General features: G+C 47.6%; 6 protein-coding genes and 3 non-coding genes across 9 annotated transcripts; 7 read left to right on the top strand and 2 right to left on the bottom strand.

The window, feature by feature from the left end:
- Window positions 1-1,273: 1,273 nt before the first annotated feature.
- On the top strand, window positions 1,274-2,209 carry Asppvi_004617 (aldo/keto reductase family protein; the record flags this gene model as incomplete). Its single annotated transcript, XM_043300565.1, has 2 exons — window positions 1,274-1,789; window positions 1,874-2,209. 2 exons carry the CDS (start codon window positions 1,274-1,276, stop codon window positions 2,207-2,209), a joined length of 852 nt encoding a protein of 283 aa, XP_043156500.1.
- A 69-nt stretch (window positions 2,210-2,278) lies between these two features.
- Window positions 2,279-3,965, bottom strand: Asppvi_004616 (initiator tRNA phosphoribosyl transferase family protein; the record flags this gene model as incomplete). The annotated part of the gene is made up of 4 exons (XM_043300564.1): window positions 2,279-2,433; window positions 2,525-3,191; window positions 3,262-3,461; window positions 3,677-3,965. The coding sequence occupies 4 exons, from the start codon at window positions 3,963-3,965 to the stop codon at window positions 2,279-2,281; spliced, it is 1,311 nt and encodes a 436-aa protein (XP_043156499.1).
- Window positions 3,966-5,802: 1,837 nt separating this feature from the next.
- Window positions 5,803-6,614, top strand: Asppvi_004615 (HAD family hydrolase; the record flags this gene model as incomplete). The annotated part of the gene is made up of 2 exons (XM_043300563.1): window positions 5,803-5,811; window positions 5,889-6,614. The coding sequence occupies 2 exons, from the start codon at window positions 5,803-5,805 to the stop codon at window positions 6,612-6,614; spliced, it is 735 nt and encodes a 244-aa protein (XP_043156498.1).
- A 2,348-nt stretch (window positions 6,615-8,962) lies between these two features.
- Window positions 8,963-9,087, top strand: Asppvi_004614. The gene has a single exon. It is a non-coding gene; the product is annotated as a tRNA-Pro (tRNA).
- Window positions 9,088-9,175: 88 nt separating this feature from the next.
- On the top strand, window positions 9,176-9,300 carry Asppvi_004613. The gene has a single exon. It is a non-coding gene; the product is annotated as a tRNA-Pro (tRNA).
- A 1,625-nt stretch (window positions 9,301-10,925) lies between these two features.
- Window positions 10,926-11,266, top strand: Asppvi_004612 (uncharacterized protein; the record flags this gene model as incomplete). The annotated part of the gene is made up of 2 exons (XM_043300562.1): window positions 10,926-11,082; window positions 11,136-11,266. 2 exons carry the CDS (start codon window positions 10,926-10,928, stop codon window positions 11,264-11,266), a joined length of 288 nt encoding a protein of 95 aa, XP_043156497.1.
- A 670-nt stretch (window positions 11,267-11,936) lies between these two features.
- On the top strand, window positions 11,937-12,056 carry Asppvi_r0006. Its single transcript, XR_006253294.1, has one exon. It is a non-coding gene; the product is annotated as a 5S ribosomal RNA (ribosomal RNA).
- Window positions 12,057-13,745: 1,689 nt separating this feature from the next.
- Asppvi_004611 (MutT/nudix family protein) lies at window positions 13,746-14,848 on the top strand (the record flags this gene model as incomplete). The annotated part of the gene is made up of 4 exons (XM_043300561.1): window positions 13,746-13,802; window positions 13,943-14,035; window positions 14,272-14,512; window positions 14,610-14,848. 4 exons carry the CDS (start codon window positions 13,746-13,748, stop codon window positions 14,846-14,848), a joined length of 630 nt encoding a protein of 209 aa, XP_043156496.1.
- A 160-nt stretch (window positions 14,849-15,008) lies between these two features.
- Window positions 15,009-15,941, bottom strand: Asppvi_004610 (putative NUDIX family hydrolase; the record flags this gene model as incomplete). The annotated part of the gene is made up of 2 exons (XM_043300560.1): window positions 15,009-15,521; window positions 15,609-15,941. 2 exons carry the CDS (start codon window positions 15,939-15,941, stop codon window positions 15,009-15,011), a joined length of 846 nt encoding a protein of 281 aa, XP_043156495.1.
- Between the last annotated feature and the right edge of the window lie 1,268 nt (window positions 15,942-17,209).

Genomic DNA, 17,209 nt, shown 5'->3' with positions numbered 1-17,209 from the left:
CCGATAAACTAGCCCGGGATGGAAAGGGCAAGATCTTCACGACAGACCGATTTGAGGGTGGCTGGATTCGGCATCAGATGGAGATCAGAACAGCCTAGATGGGAGCTTTGACTGTGACGTGTGAATCTAAGAGACACAATTGGACAGTCCGTAGTAGACTAGTGACCACTTTCAATTCTCAAGAGTCTGGTGGCTGTAGTTCTCTCGAGCTGCAAGACGGAGGATTATCTACTCCCTATCTTCCTTGGCTGTCAACAAACCATCCCATCGGACCCCACAGCAACCACCATGGTTGAAGACTTCGGCTGCTACCCGGTCGTCCACTCTTCGAGCATTTTCAGGGGTTCTACCTATGAGAAGTTGGTATGCAATTATGCATCATACACTTGAACATTCCACTTGCATCATCTCGAATTCAGTTACGATGAGAAAAAATTGTTCCATCAACGGTATCATGAAGGTTGATCATAGTCCTGCCTTGTATGGCAGCATTCTGGTTTTCACATATCCACTCGGTCTCCCCTAAGGAGACCTCCTCTAAGTACTATCAAGATAGAGTAGAACCAGGACATCTGGAGCCTTGCAGCGCGAGCCTGCTACTCAATTCTTAGACAGTCGTGAAAAATCCACTATTTCCCGGTTTATGAAAGACAAATTGTCCGAGCAATATCTGTATTTCTGAAATCCCTTCAAACATGATGCTATGTTCTGCCCTTTATGGTGAATGACCCAAATATTAATGTCCCATTCCTCCACCATGTGGTCTTCCTGATTGATGCGGTTTACAAAGGTTCGCATAGGTCCAAGTATACGACAACCAGGGCGGAGTCAGGACACCCGATCGACATTCTCGAGTAGCCCAAGGGGTATCAGGGCTTAGGGGTACCTTCTGGAGGACCCAGAAGTGTCTTGTGGAGTTTCATATGTCGAGGCGAAGTGTTTTAAGACAGGAGAAAGACGAGGATAGAGTCACGCCAGGGAGTAATAATACCTATCTGCAAGTAGAAGTCCATACTTCAATTGGCAATAATAAAAACTAAGTAATCACCTGAGAAGCCCAGAGATGATATCATTTGCACCAAGACCAACGGCGGGGCAAGTTGGAGGGGTTGGACACCAACCAGAAGCGCCTACCAAATCTTCGTCTCCCCGCTCCATATCCATGTCATCGAGACTTTCTTCTAGCCAACTTATAAGCTTCAGAAACTGAATATATTTGAGAGCATTTCCTCGGTCACCATCATCAATTGACTCCCGCCAATACACAAACAAAATGTCTTCGAAACTCGCCATCACAGACTTACTGTCTCTTCCCAATTCCGACGTCAAGATCCCCCGCCTTGGGTTCGGTGTCTACCGCTCTCCCGCCGGCCAATGTGTCCAGTCATCACTGAAGGCTCTTGAAGCGGGATACCGACACATTGATACCGCCCAGTTTTATGGCAATGAGAAGGAGGTCGGGGAAGCTCTTCGCAAGTGCGGCATCCCTCGCAGCGACATCTTCGTTACTACAAAAATTCTGAGCCCAGCCGGGTCCCCCGAAGCTACGTACCAGAAGCTACTAGACAGCGTCGAGAAAATTGGCGGTCAGGATGGATACGTGGATTTGTTCCTCATTCATAGCTCAAGCTCCGGTTCGGCCGGCCGGAAAGAGCTCTGGCAGGCCTTGGAGAGGCTTTTGGAGGAAGGCAAGACGAAGAGCATCGGTGTGAGCAACTTTGGGGTAAAGCACATCGAGGAGATGAAGGCATATGCAAAGGTCTGGCCGCCGCACGTAAACCAGATTGAGGTAAGCTCTACAGCCCAGTAGCTCTTTCAAGTAGATTCGTTTATGGCCAGCACCTGAGGTATACTGACATTATGCGCTCTTTAGCTTCATCCCTGGTGCCAACAGCGAGTCATCGATGCATATTGCAAGAGGAACGGCATTGTCGTTGAAGCATATTCCCCGCTCGTGCGAAACTATAAAGCCAATGACCCAACGCTAGTCGGCGTGGCCAAGAAGTACGAAAGGACGACGGCACAAATTCTGATACGTTACGCGCTGCAGAAAGGATGGGTTCCGTTGCCCAAGAGTGATACCCCCGAGCGGATTGTGGCTAATGCCAACGTGTTCAATTTTGAGATTGGTGAGGAGGATATGGCGGTATTGAACGCCCTCGATCAAGGAAGCGCTGGAGCTATCGTGGAGGCCGTCGAAAATGAGTAAATAGAATGATCCTGTATGATATGCAGCGTTCCACGCGCGGATTTAATGATAAGATGCAATCTGTTAGTTTTAATAATCCGGCCGTTCCATCAGAAATGCATTGACCGATTGAAGTGTAGGGCGGGATGGGTTCACATCATGTTTTGATGACACGATCCAGGCAAGACGTTGTCGTATGAATTGCTTGTCCATTGATCGCCTCGCCGGGGATGTTGTGAACGATCCTGAGAACCATTAGAAAAAAGAAGAGGACGAGAAAATGAGGTGGGGAAAAAAGATAGGGAAGGCAAGTGAGTGCAGGGAGGTATGGCATACCATCATCATTGTAGAATAGACATATGATAGCAAGGAGAGCACCAGCAGAGAGATCTTTACCAGTTTCACACGTAACTAGTAGGGATCGTGAGGGATCGGAGGCGAGCTGGGAACTGACAAAAGCTCGAACCTTATCGAGCTCTTGTCTCAAGTCGCGGCTTCCCAGTTTTGACGACCTACATCCAAGATTGAGCCGCTTTTGGTCGCCTTCCGATGCCTCAGGTCTGCCATTGCAATCAATTACGAGGTCATAGAGACCACTGTCGTTGGTACTGGCGTTCGTTTGAGTGATATAAAGATTCCGAGTAGGCGCAATCAATGTGGCTTGGTCAGCAGAATCCTGATCTCGATGCTCTTTCACCAGTTCTTCGACCAGTTCCGGCAAATCCTCCTCGGGCGTCTTCAGGAGAGTCGCTTTGTGGGCCCAGAAGACTGGCGGAGTCAATCCCTGAGCCCAGCCCTCGCTGTCATCACCTGCGCCTTGAATGTAGCCACCCTCTGAAATTTCTGCTCCGTGAACTCGTTTGGACGCAGAACAGAGAACGAAAAGGTTATAGTCGGGTCCTTTGTGCAGATCAGTAGGATAAAAATAAGACCGATTGGCCCATGCCACCCGAATGGGCTTTCCAAGTTGTTGCCTGAGATCATCCAGATCAAGTTTGAGATCCTGGACCTTCAGTCAGTCTAAAGCTGCCGGGCTAAAAAAAAGTATAGTGATGGTAGACTGAAAAGAATACCTTGAGCGATTTTACGAAACCATCAATCCGGCGTTCAATCTGCGATTCTTCCGAGGCGCCTAGATAATTCGGCGGAAGCTGTACTGCATGATATGCAGCATCGGATGGGAAAAGTGCTCGATTCATGACGGCGCACCATATTGGAACAGTCTTAGACAATGCATCGGGCATCACTGCGCCTCGTAAGACCAGGCTGCGAACTGAACAGAAAATTCAAAAAGCAAACTTACATTTACCCCGACGCGTGGAATCGACAATAATACATCTGCAGTGATCATTGGCAGTTTAGTCAACACCAGCCCAAGCTTCAGCGGGAGGCGATAACAATGATAGTTAATGCTCACTCACCCCCCATGTTGCCGAGCAAGCGGTAATATTTGTAGATTCAGTCTACGAAAACTAAAATCCCACTGACCGGTATGGCCGTCCGTGCTCTTGAAATAGGCACTACCAGCTTTGATATCCGGCGAAATGTACCAACTCCCGCATCTTTCGTTGGCAACTAGAGGCAAGTCGTAGTGCTCGGCAACCTCTGCAACGAAGGCAGCATCGGACTCAATTGAACGAAGGCGGTTGGAAATAGACAGCGCTGATCGTCGCAGCGACGACAAAGTCTGAGAAATGGATTGCGCTGCGGAGGGGAAATGAAGGGATGAGACGGACACAGGAAATTGGTCGGAATGACCCCCCGTCTTTTCCGACATTGCCTCTTTTCCTGTGAAGCGAAATGCAGAAAGAATCTTAGAGGGATAAAAAAGGCGTAGGTTTTAGTTAATGACAATAAGCACCAATAATGAGGTTCCCAGGGTAATACTTCAGAATAATAATATAAGAACAAGAAAAACTAAGACACATACCGCATACACGTTATCCCACATCAAAGTGTGGTTTAACAGAGGACGGGTCTAACGGCCTAACCTGATTGATTGTATGGGTAAGTCTCTATGCAAGAATGAGCCAATTAGCATCGAAGGGATTCTTGCCGGGTCAAGAGGCTAGGTAATTCTTTTTGCGCAACTGCTTGAGTGGCTTGTTTCTTCTATATAAACCTACGGCAGAACAATACCTTAATACCTTGGTAGGTATTGATGCATCTCGGATACCTTAGGCTTACCTACTGTTGTGTAGCTAAAGGGCCCAAGTACCTACCTATGTGGTGACCAAGACCGTGTGCTATCCGCCCAACCCGTTGAACGATCAAGTCGAAGGAGACTGCGGGGCATGCAAATTACAATCACAGGCATGGGAAGGCCCGAGTTATTTCGACATGGCCAGACCGAACGCAGTAAAAGCGCAACAGAAGGACAACATATTCAGCTTATTCGTGGATGAGCTTTCCATGAGTGTAACAACCGGCCACACTCTCGTCTTCCTCTCCCAGTGACAGTGTTTGGGTCTTTGACCCTGGGATATCTTGACCGATTTGAGCCCCTCGCATGAAACATATATATTGTGCTGAGGCACCCCAGTCATGCGTCTGCAGATAGAAGCACCGTTAAGATGTATAGTAAATCACAAACTTTGTCATCCCCATCCTTCTTCCGATTGAGTTCATCCCACAGAGGAATACTTTTGCTTGTATGGAGTGGTACAATCTTGAATATCAGATTCCAAGACCGCAGAACTACAAGAAAGCCATCGAAAAGGACGCAAGAAAAAGAGAGGGAAACACTGGGCTGGGAAGACCCACTATGGTAAGCCTGGTAAGCCTGGTAAGCCTGGTAAGCCTGGTAAGCCTGGTAAGCCACAAAAGTCTGAATAGCCTCAGGCGATACTCCATTATATGTGAGGCAACTAAGACTCGATCTATTCGATTTGGGTCAGTGGCTTTCTGTGCCTTTCCATCCACAGAAATCACTAAATTAAATCAAGTTAAGTAGAGGGGAACGAGGAAACTGAGCGTTACTAAAACGAGAATGGCAGCGGGTGCTTGCTGGCGTAGGCCTAGCAGACCGCCTCTAGCGTCTGACCCAGTGAGCAAAGCCCACGATGGCCCCGTCCCTCGGCGCGATCAAGGCTGGCCTCCATATTATTATTCAACACGCTCAGTTGCAGCAGCCGAAGTAACGTCATGGTATGACCTCAGGCATCAGGAACCCCACCAGTCCCGCTCCTGCCCGGATAGTAACATAGTCGTAATTCGAGCTCTGATAGGTGAATACTTTGAAAACAGACATGGTTTTCTGTTGATTTCGTCCCCTTTGGAATCACCGGTGGATTGAATGGGGGTCGTTGCCTTCCCAGCTTAGATTTAACTGTCCTTCAAAAGCTCTTCCCAAAACTACTTAAGGATTGTGGGCAGCCGTTGTTGTTTGCCACTTGCGTCCTACTTGATCCCGGTCCAATCCACTCCCACGATTCGTTCCCTTCCCAACTTACCCAAACAACTTCCATTTTGACTTTCTTCACGGCTACTTTACCCACTTCATCTCACTTCATCTCACCTCAAGCAGACTTCGTGCAAAACCTCAGCTATCCATACATCTTCACACGATTCGATACAACTCTTATAACACAGAATCTCTCAGCTCAGCTGTCACCATGCCTAAGGTCAGTCATGTTGTGCTCTCTACCTCACATGAAGTCATGGATCCCACAGAGCTGCTGACCACGCTACCATTCTGCAGATCACGGGAATCTTCTTCGACTGCGACAACACCCTTGTCCTGTCGGAAGAGCTGGCCTTCGAAGCATGCGCGGACCTTGCTAATGAGATTCTTGCGAAGCGCAACATCCCTGATCGCTATACTGGCGGGCAGCTGATCCAGGACTTCGTTGGTCAGAACTTCCGCGGAATGATGATTTCTCTTCAAGCCAAATATAAGTTCGAGATGTCCAAGGAAGAACTTGAGGAGTACGTCATAAAGGAGGAGGACGAGGTCATCGGCAAGCTCAACGAAAAGGCACAGCCTTGCGTTGGGGCCAACGAGCAGCTGGAGAAGATCTACAATTCCAAGAAGTATGACCTTGCTGTCGTCTCCTCCTCCGCCCTGCGCCGTGTCAAAGCCTCCATCAAGAAGGTTGGACAGGACAAATACTTCGATGACGACCTCATCTTCAGCGCTGCTACCTCCCTCCCCAAGCCCACTTCCAAGCCTGATCCTGCTATCTACCTACATGCCCTTGAGGTGTGCAAGAAGAAGCCCGAAGAAGTTGTTGCCATTGAGGACAGCAAGTCTGGCGCTCTGAGTGCCATCCGCGCCGGTATCCCAGTCATTGGTTACGTTGGCAGCTACCCTGGTGATGACAAGAAGATTGAGATGGCCCAGCGTCTCGAGGAACTCGGTGCTAAGGTGATCATGAAGGACTGGAGCGAGTTCGAACAGTGCCTTGAGCAGATCGAAAGAGCTTAAAACTGCTTAGATGTTTTGCATCCAGCTCGATTCTTTTCCCACACGAAGTTATGACAGCAAACGCCCTGGTCGTTAGGGAGCCACTGGAATGGATTCCTTTCGTTGCCTTTTCAGTTTTTATGAGAAGCTTTCTTGCTCAAAGCGGTGGTCAGGATCCCCACTTGCAAGACTGCATCTTTCCTTTCAATGGTACCCGGGCATATGAGCGTAGCTCTTCCGCCATGGGTCTGATCTTCACACTTATTTCGAATACCCCCAAATTTCTGACTCGGCTGGGACTCGTGCATCACACTCGACATTCAAGCATAGACGGGTTTTCATGGACACAAAGAGATGCCTTCTGGTGTATGTAGTCTGGATTTGCACAATAGAGGCTTACTCTCGATTATCTGAGACTTTCAAACTCTTTGCTCCTTTAGAGTCGAATGTGGGCTCTACTGATGGCTCATGTTGTAGAACGTAGTCCCCCTGCACGGACAAGCCCTCGCCTTCGCTTCCGTCCGAGTGACAGGCCAGCTGTAGATAGCATTGTGTAGCGAGAGCCAGTCGCTAATCATTTCACATTGGAGTATTGTCGGCAAAAATACCCATTCAAGGGCAGGTTCTATGGCGCACCACATTCAGATGCCTTTAGATATATTGAAAGTTAAAATCATATGCTAATGCAAGAAGACCCATATGCAGCCCAAGAAGATGCACATTCTGTGACCTATCCAGTAGTAGTCAGCTGAGCTTGAATACGTACCCAGGCATCGAACTCTCCTTCGATAGTTGGTAAAACACATGACTGTGGCCGTACGCTATTAGAGCTATCGCTAACAGTACAGGTCTGCATAGGCTTTGATTCCAACTGCGGGTTGTCTCAACTGGTTTACATTGGAACAAAAGATTGGCAGAAGCAAACTCATGAAGAGAGCTTTTTTGTCTTGGCCAGAAGGACAGCAAGTGCATACTACACTCCAACTCCTGCGAGTTACGTCTACAGGATAGCATGGGTATATAATTGAGATTGTAAATACACTGTTACACTGGACAGAATCTACAGAAGCCTTGTCTGAGCTGTCCCAGCTGATATGCATATTAGACGCAAGGGGGATAGGTCTGGACAGATGCTGCTTGTATCAAGGCAAGACAGAGGGGTATTCATGTGTCAGAACATTGTCAATCATTATCTACTTACCCCGCATTGCATTAGATTTTGTAGCTGGGCCATGGCTCTGTATGTCTAGGGGACTGCTCTCACCGGCTTGTAGCTCTTTTTCTGATGTTAATGGCATCCATCCTTCCCTCCATTGTTGCCCTTCCCAGAGGCGATATTTGCGGGTGAGCCATGAGAAATACAAATGACAGGAATGAACTATGGAGATGCCGCTTTAAACAGTCTTGATGCGTAAGACGAGATGCATATAATTTATTGCAGAGCAAGTCCTAGCACATACGGCCATAGGGCGTGGAAAACAGGGCTTCCCATCCGCTCAGCCGTATTTAAGCCACATATTGTGCATAGCCATTAAAGTGCCCTTGACACCCCTGTCTCTTTAGATAGCAATGTAGACTGCCCTATGGTGAGTGTGGGTGATATAGGTGAAAACTTCGAAGACCAGGGTAAGAAAGGTTAGAACAGGGTGAGAATTACCTTCTCTAAGAGTGAGACTCCATCCACAGCTAATATCAAGGTCCAGGTCTAAGTAAATTAGTCTTACATATCTCGCTCTTTACCCGTAGAAATACCTTAGCCTTCCTATCTATATCTTCACTGATCTAGATATATAAGTCCCCCAACCTCCTCCTTACCTCTGTTTCTTTGTGAGCATGGTTGGACGTCACCATGCTGACACACTGAATAAGAACTGGGCTACGATGACTGGCTATTAAATCCGTCTCATGGCCCTAAGAGATGCCCCTAGGTAGATCCTGATACACTGCGTAGCGCTTGCAGGCTAGTGCCTGCTTTGGTGGACAAATTCTGAGGGTGGCTTACAAAGGTGAGGCCTGGATCAAGCCAGAGGCCGAGGTATCACTCCCATTCTGACTCACCCTGGGCTTGATTGCAATGTCCCTGGAAGATGTAGTGCCGGGTACTGAAAAGATATATTTGGTATTTGAATTGAAGTGAATTAATGTATATTTCTTGCGCTTGAAGACAGATGCATGCTCCGTAGTCCGTTTGCTGAATGGCAGGCCTCTTATAATATGAGATCATATCCTTTTCTAAATGCCTGGTGGCTAGCAAGCAGGTGCACATCCATCCATCTGTTTATTGTGAGGTTGGCAGTGTATCTCTATCTCTACGGGGGTCTGTACACATAGGATCTATCTCTCCTTGCGGTGTTATTACCACATTGAGCGCCCGGATGGTCTAGTGGTGAGTTCACAGAAATTACGCCACCTTAATTTTCCCACTAACAATCTAACCAGGTATGATTCTCGCTTTGGGTGCGAGAGGTCGCGCGTTCGACTCGCGCTTCGGGCCTTATTCTTTTTTCTTTCGTTTTTTGGCTTCCTTCACCAATTCATGATTACTTTCAATACATAATAATTCAAGTTTTGCCACATTGATTGCCCGGATGGTCTAGTGGTGAGTTCACAAAGGTTACGCCACTTTAATTTCTCCACTAACAACTAAATCAGGTATGATTCTCGCTTTGGGTGCGAGAGGTCGCGCGTTCGACTCGCGCTTCGGGCCTTCCTTTTTCTTTTTGCTTTGCTTCGTTCCCAATTCATTTTTAGTCGCAGCAGGAAATGATTTTAAGTTGTTAATGATCTCAGTGTGAAACATCAGAACGAAGACAGACAACTGGACTATGTAATGCTTATTCATTTCTTTCGTAAAACCTCCAATGCCACTCAGAATTCTATTATATATCATTGAGAAGGGAACACAGTGTGGAATGCCATGGCAAAGATTGCAGCCTACGAGCATCCACGGGTGCAATGATAAAAAAAGATTACCTTCTAAAGAGTATCTATAATTTAAGTTACCACCTTCTATCTATCCAACAAATAAATCTCGTGTAGTAAAGCCTATAACTAACAGTATTTTTGCTTAATAAACAGAAGATTCCTGTTACGACACCACAGCCGCAGGGCGTGACGGGCAGAATCTTGAAGTGAGGACAACCAACCAAGTCCTAGTGCCTGAATTCTTATGCGGTACTCTGTACAATTGTGAATTGCTCCAGGAAGCCTATTTCGGCCACTGCATCCCGTGACTGCTACCCACAGGAAACGGACATTGCCAAGATAAGGAGTATCGCATCTACTCTACAATCTACCCTATGGATACTCCAGGAGTAGCAACAGGAGTCATGTTGGAGTCGCGATTAAGGAACTATATAAGCATACTTGTTAATTAACACTGTATCTAGCACCTTTAGTTTAGTCCCTCGCGTTCAATCTAATTACTTCAGTTGAGTACAAGTCCACTAGTCTGATTCGTCAGTTACTCTCTTACTATCAAGTATACATACTCAATAGATCTTGATTCTATTTCTACTGTTATTGTTATTGTGTCATCTTCTGATTGTCCCCAATCCTGATCGGATTGTTGTATTGTGTTGACGATTAGTATACCGGGTCCGTATTCTGGGCAAGTATAAGCCTATACGCCTGTTCCGGTATAGCACTTCGAGTTCCCAAAGAACAGCAGAGACAGATCCCGGGGTGTGACAGTTTCTTCCTATCGTTAGCCTTACCTATTATCAGAAAGACTAGGTGGTCTAGCATCTACATCTAATTTTGCTTTAGCCAAACCCCAAATCTTGGGCGTCACCGGCGCCGTAAGTCTGGTTTCTGCTTTGATCTAGGTCTCCTATAGGGAATTCTTGGGCTTTAAGATTTCTCTAGTCCTAAGGACGGACTGGTTACAGGAGAGACAAGAATACCATAGGGCGAGACTGTACTCTTTTAATAGAAGGCATATAATATGGAGCACGGCGCTCATGTAGTATTTTTCCTAGTTTGTTTATAGTAGTGGGGAGTGAAGGGAAATTCTGAAGACACATGGGTACCTTATAAGCAATAGGTAAGCCCAATATGTCACTATAATAATGAACAAGGGTGAATACAGGTCAAGCTACAGAAGAGATTTTAGTTTCTGGGGTCTGATCTGTAATCTGGTGAATACCTAAAGTATTGGACTGAATGATACCCTATTGATAAGGAGGGTTGCTATTTTCTGTAGTCTATTTCTCTTTTCCCATCCATCACTCCTTCTGCCAATCTGCTACAAAGCACTTCACTTCCTTCATAAGCTTTTCCAGTGTCTGAGTTTCTCAGGAACGATTTACTTTGTGCCAATGCACTTTCGTCATGCAGAGCTGGAAGAAAGTTCGCCTCTTCCGGGATCTCTGGCTGCCGGATCCTGAGCAAGCTTTGTCCAGTCAGGAGCTGATCTATGTCCAGAAGCTCATTCCTCTCATCCAAGGCCTCGAGATGCAATGGAACAAAGAGCTGAAAGAAGCGGATGGTAAGTGCCGTGGCCGTCTAAATAGGTATTTCTCAAGGCTAACCCAAAAGCAGGTCAAATATGCTCACTAGGGTGGAATCTAGATGAAGCTTATGAGCATCTTCAAGAGAATGAAGCTACCTGGTGGAAGGCGCGAGGTGTCATCGACCCAGAGAATACTTGGTTCGCCCGAGTGGCAAGCTGAATGCTCTAGTTGCTTGTCACTTATACAATCCCACATTCTCTGTTGACGACCCCCGTTGCCAAAAGACCGAAGACCTTTCAAATCCCTCAATTGCCCAGCTCCATGAGGCTGGATTTTCGACAAAAGCCAACTGTTTGCTTTTTGATCATCTGGCTCGCAGAGATATCAGCAGACACTGCAAAGATAATTATCCTGAAGATCTCTTCGACATTCATGAACAGTTTGTCTTTGCGCTCCGAGTCGCGATGAAGGCAAGGGTCGAGATCTGCTGGGGTGCCAATGTTCGTCAACGAATGCTCAAGAAGCTTGACCTAAAGCCTTTGCGTCTTTGGGGTGATTTTGCAGGCTTGGTTTTGTATCTGGAGCTGACGCCTGACAAAGCGTCTTTAAGACGTTTTATCATTTTTGTAGCCCACCCCCAGCGCTTTATGTACGTAAAGAGTGACGGTGAGAAGACTCAAGGTTGGCGTCGCCGATTCGGCTCACCACAAGATCAAGCGTTGGCTCTCGCTGCTAGCTTGGGGGGCATCCAAATTCCACCAAACTTTTACGAGCTAGATTCTCGATTGATTCTTGCCTTCTCACCCTTCTCACACTAGGTCGCGCAAAGCGAAAGCAGCGCTCACCTAATTTCTAGGACTAGATAAGTCTATTTTGACACGGTTCAGATACATACGACCATAGGGTGTGGAGAACAGGGCTTCCCGTCCGCTCAGCCGTACTTAAGCCACACGCCGGCCGGTTAGTAGTTGGGTGGGTGACCACCAGCGAATCCCGGCTGTTGTATGTTTTTGTTTTTGCATCTTATTTTCCTTCAGTGATATTTGCGTTGTTGACTATCCTTGCATGCCCTGTATGAAGCCTTTTAAGGCCCCTCTATTATGCACCCGCCAAGCCTGCCTGCTGTCTCCCTATTCATGCCAATTGTCCGTCCTCATTCCAATATCTGATCTGTCTCTGATTCCTAAAGGATCCAATTACCCTCTTGGTTCTCACCGCGCTGCCGTGTACCATTTAGTGTTTTAAATAATCAGAATATCGCGTCTTCCAGGAGTCCAACGTGGAAATTGATAATCAGGCGCTATGTTATGCCGATGGTCGAACGACAACATTATCTCAACACTGAGCAACCGACTGCACAGATATTTACTCTTGATGTCTGACTGCGCAATTGTCCGCAGGCTGAGCAACAGGGTTATTTGAAAGGCTTTGTGTGATTGAGTCCATCATCTGCAGTGTCAAAGCTCTTGTCGATATCAAATATACAGCCGTTAGGGCAGGCATACGTTGCCCTGTGCGTCCGCTGCTACGATGACCATGTCGACCTTCGAAATGAACCGAACGGGAATCTGGAGTAAGGTGGCCTGTTGACTGATCAATTCAGATATCGTCTTCGGCAAGCAACCGAGGCAGTGATATCCACGAAAAGGGCGTCACTGAGTCCGACTTCTCCGCTCAACTGCCCCTGGTTGACAAAAGTTGCGATGTCAGGTTGTCTGACTCTTGATTCACCACTAACTGGATCGAGGGCTATCCTTCTGGAGACTGCGACGCACTTCCTTCCTCGGGATGGAAAGTCACCAAACACTATATAAAGTGATATACTTGCCCTGGATTTCACTGACTATGAAATACTTGTTGGCCAGAATCTCATAATGGTAAGAAAGAGGAGATATACAACGATTATATCAACGGAGAGCTCCCAAGACTTCAACGGATCAACAACAAATAACGGAGAAACGCTATTAAGAGTGCTGGATAACCGAGTACAGAGCTACTCCAGAATTCGAGAAGATGTCCCATCTTCTCCTAGCCACTCGTACTCTTACTGAGATACAGCTCACCTTTTTTGCGGTCAAAATGACTTATTCGCCGGTCACTGAAGGTCGATAGGAACAAAAGTTTGGCGAGCATCCATTAATGGGCAGACCCTAGTGGACAGAGATGGTCTAGAGCTGGTCCAAACTGGAATAAGGAAGAAGGATGTTTATCATTCATGGCTCAGGCATGAGCCTGACCTTGTAAGAAGCGGTCAGCACCACACTGATAGCCCGACAGTAGTACAGCGGAAATGGAATAGGTATTCCCAGAGAGGTGAAGTGGATTTCAGGTCCTGATCAGAGATAGCAATCTGCGGTTGTTTAAAGCACAGTTATTTGAGGCAGTCTGTCTTTCATGCATTGAATGTAGATAAGACCAGGGTTGGCCCTATCTCGATCTGAAAGGGGCTTAGCCTCGGCCCCTCCTTTTTGGCTCAGGGCATACGGGTAGTTTGTCCTTACTCCATACTTTTATACTTCATGCTCCATCGACGTTGAACATAAATAGCTCTAATCACCAGGGGTAAACCTGACCGCTCAAATCACTCATTATAAATCACCATCTTGAGAGATAGGCGATCGGCTCTTCCCTTCTTGATTCCAGTCTAATATAACTGCCTCAACTGGCATTGCTACCTTACGATCACCAAGACCAAAAGATGTCTGGGTCCGACCCCAAGTACGCCAAGTCAAAATTCTTATCACGAGCTCCATTGGTATGCAATTGATGTTTCTGGAGGGGCGTTTAAATGCGGTGTATTGTTCAAACCGCAATGTTCGCGCCAACCTCTTCTATTCAACCGGAATTACGTCGTTGTGGTGAAAAGAACGAAGTATGGGCTGATCTACATGATAGGAAAACAGTAATGCCAAATGGACCAGGTTGGTCCTGACCACGTACACTGATCCAAATGGTGTGGAAAGGACTTGGGAGTCGGCGGAGAGACAGGTAAGTTCGTCTCTTTTACTTGCCCGGTGCGGCTCTTGTAAGGGTATTGGGATGATTATTCCTGCCCATGGTGGACATCCAGGATGGCGCTATGACGCCATGACGCCATGCCACTGCGAGTCTGCATTGTGACTCAGCAGAAGGCGACTGGCTTTTTCCTCCTTACTTGAGCAGCAAGAGATCCTTCGTGGCCGAGGAACCTTGCGTAGTATTACGTGAAGTACTGACTAGGACAGACTCGGCCACCGGGTTGCGATGTTGATGGCGTGGGAATTGTGACTATCATCGATAAGCCAACAGGCCCTGAGTTGTTGCTGCAGAAACAGTACAGGCCGCCTATCGACAAAGTGGTCATTGAAGTTCCAGCCGGCCTTATCGACTCCGGCGAGACCATCGAGGAATGTGCGGTGCGCGAGCTCAGGGAGGAGACAGGCTATGTGGGAGTGGCAGAGCAGACAAGCACTCTCATGTTTAACGGTAAGTGATGCATTGATGACTACACCCAAATTTCCGTGATCAAGGCGGGGCTCGACCCTCCGAGCGTGGTGCAAGACACTGATTGAAGGTATCACAGATCCGGGGATGTGTAACACTAATCTGAATATGGTTCATGTGCGTGTGGATTTGTCGCTTCCTGAAAATCAGGATCCTAAACCGCAACTCGAGGACAATGAGTTTATCGAGTGCTTCACACTGCCCTTGAGTACATTGCTGTCCGAGTTGAAGAGACTCGAAGCCGAGGGATATGCAATCGATGCCCGCGTGGGAACATTAGCAGAGGGCATCGAACTGGCGAAGAAGCTGAAGCTTTGATTGCGCACTTCATTCACGGCCTTGATATATCTGGTTGCGTCCTGCGTATAGACGAGATCGAGGATCCATTCGTGTCGATACATACTTATCCATATTCTACGGAGTAGAGACTGCAGGTGCCAATCTTCCTATCGGCTTTGGCTACAATGCTGAGCCATTGTCAAATCTTTCCATCCTGTTTCAGGCCGTTATATAGTGCCCATGCGGCAAGTGTCTTGCCATCTCGCAATGCCTCTTTCCAAAGGTCTTTCAACGGCACAATCTTCAATGTGATCTTCTCACCATGTTGGCGTAAACCCGTCAGCCGTCCTTGTAGACTCTCGATCTCTTTGCGCGCCATCCTCTTTTGGCACAAAAACAACGGGATAAACTCATCGCTCCCTCCGGGGGACGGATAGACTGCCCTTTGCAGAGACTCTCCGTCCTTTGGCTCCGAAATCGATTGCAGCGCCAGAGAGGTCATATCGACAAGTTCACCTTGGGGTATTGTCAATCCTGTTTCCTCTTCTATCTCTTTCGCGGCAGCTCCGGCGAATGTTCCACTATCGTCAATCATACCAGCTGGGATCTCGGGGAAAGCTAGGGAGCCAGCCGGAATTCGGGGTTGAATGGTCAGAATCGCCCTCTTCTCGTCCTCGTTCGATGACGGCACATCGTCGGGCTGGAGGACCATCTATAACACAAGCATCATGATGGTCAGTTAACAAGATTTCTGTAATCTGATTCGCATCGTATAGAGATGAGATGTTGCCATTCTTACCAACATTCCTACACTGCCACCTCTCAGAAAGACCGTCCCCGGGAGAGTTTCCCCGTTTCCATTGGAAACTTCTGCGTTGAGCTTAACAAACCCCAATCTGCCGCCCTTGAAGTAATCAACAGATTGAACATTGATTTTCCGTAAAACATAGGGGTTGTGGTTGAACTCATGGGATGGATGGTGTTGTCGTTGTAAGGATCGCTGAAGGGTGGAAAGCCAGATCTGAAAGGCTGGAAAACGTAGGAGATCGTCCTTGCTCAAATTGCTCAGGGAGTTGACTGGCACAGACACAGATCTATTGCCTTCTTCCAGAGGAATGGTGAAGCTCGACATTGACCTGATTGTGGCTGATAGTGCGCTGGGATTGGAGAAGCAGGTTGGATGCAGATGCCGCACGGACAGCCACAGCCTGTTCCTCATGAATCGCGTGTGTTGGTCAAAGACTCGTGAGAAGCGAGTCTGCTTACCACAAGAGAAACCGCGTGACCCAAGGAATCTCAAACAGATAACAGACGATCATCACATGAACCGTCTCGCGCCAGGAAACCGTGGGAAAACATTCAAGCAGATGATAGAGTTCGGTGGAGAATGAGAGACAGCGATAAATGACGTCGATGGATTGCTGCGGGAATTACTCCCCGTGCTCGCTTCCACTTGCTCCGTGGGATCTCCTTACGAGTTCTTTTTCCGTCTAGTCTTATCATCATCATTTCATTCTTTGATAATAATAATCAATTCAAACCACTCCCCTTGAAGCAATTCTAATTACAGTAGTAGGTAGCACTAGGATCATGGACTACMTGGATGGGTCAATCGATCGATCGTTACTCGTCTCTTTCTCGGCTAATAACCTACCTACATACCTGATCCCGGATATCTAGTTTACGTGTCTACGGAGTAACATCAGCCATACAACTAACTGATCAATCATCCTGCGGGGTCAGATTGATGGTGACACCCGCCAAAGGAGCTTCGTTGCTTTACGGAGCTCCTCTCGCTTCCAATTCCCTGCCACCCGCCACAGTTGGCGGTTTTGATCATTGGACGGCTTTGGACATTGCAGTTCTTTTATGTTTCTGTCCATTCCTTGCTCGCCTTGCCCCTCATCATCCGTTATTAATACTGAAGGTTCTCTTTCCCTTCCCCCAATCCATCTTTGGCTGCAGCGCAGTGCAGACCCGTCTCTCGCGCATCTTCCCGACTTCGCTTGACGGTCGGTACGGTCTCGATTTCGTCAACGTTGGCCAGACGTCAGAGATCCCACGTATGTTACGGTCGTACTTTTGCTCCGTTTGGCTCCTGGCTGGTTACTATTACTATCACGGATCCTTCTCTGGCAACATCCACGGGCCTGTGTCAAATAACTCCGGGAGACCCTGCCCTGCTATTGCGTGTCATTCAACCATTGTTAGTTCTCACCGGGCTGGCTGCAGTATCAGGGCAAAACTTCTGTTGCCTCCTGGGGCTCTTTGGCTCTCTTTTCACTCTTCCTTCTATCCTCTCATCTTGCTTCTCCTTATTTCTTTCGTTTTTGCCCCCTTCTGTTGGGCCTTGCCGGCCTTGAAGGGTCCTGATTCCGAGCTCCGTTTAGGTCTAATCCA

The sequence above is a fragment of the Aspergillus pseudoviridinutans genome, assembly GCF_018340605.1.
Source record: "Aspergillus pseudoviridinutans IFM 55266 DNA, scaffold_3, whole genome shotgun sequence".
In the NCBI taxonomy this organism is placed as follows: Eukaryota; Fungi; Ascomycota; class Eurotiomycetes; order Eurotiales; family Aspergillaceae; genus Aspergillus; species Aspergillus pseudoviridinutans.
Note: the sequence above shows the minus strand (reverse complement) of the source record. Positions and strands in the feature narration are given on the sequence as shown.